Source organism: Saprolegnia parasitica (genome assembly GCF_000151545.1).
Source record: "Saprolegnia parasitica CBS 223.65 unplaced genomic scaffold supercont2.660, whole genome shotgun sequence".
Taxonomy (NCBI): Eukaryota; Oomycota; class Saprolegniomycetes; order Saprolegniales; family Saprolegniaceae; genus Saprolegnia; species Saprolegnia parasitica.
Window position 1 is genome coordinate 1 of NW_012157054.1, and position 4,019 is coordinate 4,019.

Consider the following 4,019-nt stretch of genomic DNA (forward strand, 5'->3'; position numbering starts at 1 on the left):
CGCGTCGGCGTCTAAGAAACGGACCGCCTGAGTCCTACACGACGAGAACGACGGAGATGTGCCTTGGATGGAGCTCGAGTCGTCGTCGTGGGGCGAGTGGGGCGCATCAAAGATCGCAGGGACTTGCGCGCGCAAGAGAATTCGCTCCTTGGGCTCGGACCGGCGCTCTGCACACAAGGCGAAATGCACAATTGAGCTGAGAGGAGACACGACATACCGCCTTGGAAGCGCAACTTTCCAGCATGTACTCGACAGTGTCCTTGGCTATGATGGCGTGTACAGAGAAATCCTCAGCACATGCTCTATATGTTGCTATTGACGTTAATAGTACTTATTGCTCGACTCCTCATTCCATTGAGCACCGCCTTGATGCGAGGTCGGTCCAGAGATGCTTATTACCACCACTTTTCGTCATAGTATAGTACATTTAATAGACGACTACGGACTATTAATAGTAACCCGACTGTCCATTACTATGTGGTTTCGCCATAGTACTATATTACTATAGTAAATCGTGCGATAGTACTAAAAGTTCTACTATTTACTAACAAAGCGCTTGTCGGCCGCGCCCATGCCGGACAGGACTACGCCAGACCAAAAAAGCCTAACCCAGTCGATGTCGCGCTCAAACCACCCATTATCGAACAAGTATTACAATGTATTATCATTTGTTGGCATGCATGAGGATCTGCAGCTTCTCTGCACGGCTCGATTCGAGGCGCGTTCGCTTGGCGTTAAGTACAAAGCCGGCGGTCGAGAAGAAGCGTTCTTGGTATGCGTTTGACATGGGTCTAGCGAGGTAGATCCGGGCCAGCGCAGCGACGCTCGGGAAATCCCTCTCGCCAGTTTCGCGGAACCACGCGAGCACGTCAATGTGCTTGTACAGCTTGCAAACGTCGTAGTACTTGTCGACCTCGGTGTTGGCGGCATGCCACACATTTGCTTTCGTGGAATTCTCCCACAAGACTTCGAGTTCCACCCAGCGCTTCCACACCTTGTCCGCTTCGTCTTCGACGTACGTCCTGGATGGTTTTCCACACCTCAATTCGGTCCGTGGCGGGCGTGATTGACCTACGTTGGGATCCCGTCCGAGTCGAATGAAACGCTGCGAGCTTGTGGCCAACCGCCACGGTCGTCGCTTGGCACCGACTCATCGAATGGCGGCGAGTCGCACGTCTTGGTCTCTTCTTCGTCATCGCTCTCTCGTCCGCTTATTGCTGCTCTTGCAGAAGTGATTCGCAGTAATGTATTACCCTACCAAGTACTATTATTATTAATATATGACTGGCACTTACTATTGATATTTTAAATGCGTAGTACTATTTAAATTCACGATGAATATAGTAGTTTTTGTAGTACTAAAGTACTAAATACTATTTTGGTGCAGTACTAGTGGCGTAGTACTAAGCATCTCTGGGTCGGTCGCTGATGTCTGGCTTAACGTTGGTCGAATGGCTGGTGCCATCCACGAACCATTCTGTACATTTATACCGCTCGTTCATGATCTCTGCTTTTGCATGCTCGACCTTCCCAGGCTGCATCGACTCAGAAACGGCCAAATCAGCGCTACGAAGGACCCGACTATGTAAAAGGTTATTTTGAATCAGATGCAGCTTCAAGCCTTCTCCTTTGGTGCTATCTGGTAAGGCGAATTGTTCCAAGGCTAGGGAATCCATGATCCTGCGCTACCAGAGCTCGCCGAGTGAGAACTCTCTTGTGACGCAAGACGAGGGCGGACCGGTGTTGCTAGTGTACGGTACCGGTACACAGTGTGAGCCTGGTACACGTTCATGTTGCACGTTATTACCGATGCATCCGTCAATGCGTCCCATGCATTCGCACCGAATCCACCCTCGTTTCGTAACGCTCAAAGTGCGGACCGACGCGGCCAGCGAAATATCTGCGACTGTGCGGTATTGCAACGGGGTGCACTTCCCACCCACCGCTCCTACGAAGCATCGCGACTTTCCTGGATCGTCGCGGAAGTCGGTTGGTTCTGAGCCCAGCAGTGAGCCCAGCCACCGACGACCGTTGCAGTGATATTGATTGATGATGGGAAGCTTCTGTGCACGCAACTTGTTTGGCTTCAAGAGCATTCCGACGCAAGCCACTATCACTAGCCAATCAACGCGTGCCGAACCTGAATTTCAGCCAATAAGCGTGCGGACCATCACGCACATGTCGAAACGTCGTCTGATGCTCGTGGCGTTCGATTTTTTTACTGAACAATCGATGCGCGCTATTTCACCACTTGCATCAATCATATGATACTGAGCTGAATCCGCAACGTTCATTGGTGCAAATGGGCCAGCGTGTCGGCAGGGTCGTTGGGTACCTGTCGCATGCGGTTGGCGCTGAATGTTGATAGCCTCAACAATTTTATATGCATGGTCAAATTAAATGATGTGTTTGTATTCGATAAAATAAGGAAGCGAAGTGTCTCACGGAATCTGAAAATATCACCATCATTCTGCCAACGTGCGGAAATCGAATATCGCAACGCACACGTGTAAAACGTGTAAAGCGTGGAAATACCGAGTCACTCTGCTTGATACGCTCCGGCGACCTCCAGTGTCGTCGTCGCTGCTGACGATACCAGCTAGATTGCTACATGTATGAAGGCTGACTCTAACAGCATAGCGCGTTGAGGCCACGGTGTACGTCAATGATCAGATGCATTGATGCCCTTGCAGCTGCGCTTCCTCGTCGCCATCACCAAGCTACTTTTCTTTTTGTCGGCTTTCGTCGGCTTGTTGTTGACGACGTACTACAGTACTCTTGAAGGTCTGCTTGAAGGTCGCAGTTGGCACGCTGTACTAGTAGTATCGCACTATGCAGACCAGACGCGTGGATCTTTCTACACACGTTCCTTCCAGTGCACGTCCAATACCATGGACCTACGAGAGACAACCCAGAGCTCTGCGCGAGTGTTCCAGGCAGCGCGAACGTCTACGCTGCTGCTGTGCTACTACTATTACAAGTACCGAGTGATTGCATGCAATCGTGGTCGATTGACGCGTCAACACGTACGCTCGTGACTCACGTGTGTGAAAAACGTGTTTTTCACCCACCCTCCCAAACCGGATTTGTTGATGGAAGGCAGCACTCGCAGCTTGCCAACGCAAGTGGCCAGAACCGACTTTGACCGACTGAGCTCAGATGCATCCGAGCATGGTCTTCTTGGACTACTTCAACCGCGCGCCGTGGCACACGCGCCACGAAGGCCCGGCGCGCGACGGCCTCGGCCTGCACCACGCGCTCCTGCTCGGCACCGCCTTCCTCGTCGCCTACGTCGGCGTCCGCATCGCGCAGTGGCTCTGGCGGCCGCACGCATACGACTTTGACGACGAGCTACCCAAATACTACAACGTTCAAGCACCAAGCGTCGACGCGAGCTCGTGGTCCGAGTTCCTCTGGCCGTTGCTGTGGGTCGACCGCGTCTATTGGACCCGCGACGTGCGTCGCGCCAAGTACCGCCGCCGCCACAAGACGAGCAGCATTGCACTCGATACGATCCCCGAGGAGACCGAGAAGACGACCTTTAACGAATACACGGTGCTGCGCATGCCCAGCGCGCTCAAGCTTTCTTAAACGCCGCGCGATTGGAGCGCGATCCGACCTATTTAATACGAACCACTGATAAGTTAAGCGAATACCTTTTGCGCATGTTTCCCTTGCGCCCCATTCCAAAGATACGAGCACGTTGGTGGACCGACGCATCGAAGGCGTGGACCAGCCGGGTCGACGTTGCTGGCCCGCGCATGCCCTCTGCTACCAACGACAAATGGACTACTAGTACATGGGAACCGTAACTATGGACGACGCTGCATACAAGCTCGCTCGACACACGGTCAATAATCGAAGCTGGCAGAAGGAGAACAACGCCAGCGTTGGCTCGAGCCAGGTGTTGGTCCCTGTAGCTCGTGCACCGTTGCCCGCTTCACGCACTCGGAGCCACTTGTCAGGTTCGTCGAGTGTGTCATTGCTTCGTGTATGTATGTCTTGATTAGAGCTCATTG

At 52.7% G+C, this 4,019-nt stretch overlaps 1 protein-coding gene across 1 annotated transcript; it reads left to right on the plus strand.

Moving 5' to 3' along the window:
- The first annotated feature begins 3,139 nt into the window (after positions 1 to 3,139).
- SPRG_17596 (hypothetical protein) lies at positions 3,140 to 3,672 on the plus strand. Its single transcript, XM_012356955.1, has one exon. It carries the CDS (start codon positions 3,160 to 3,162, stop codon positions 3,589 to 3,591), a length of 432 nt encoding a protein of 143 aa, XP_012212345.1. The 5' UTR covers positions 3,140 to 3,159; the 3' UTR covers positions 3,592 to 3,672.
- Positions 3,673 to 4,019: the final 347 nt, after the last annotated feature.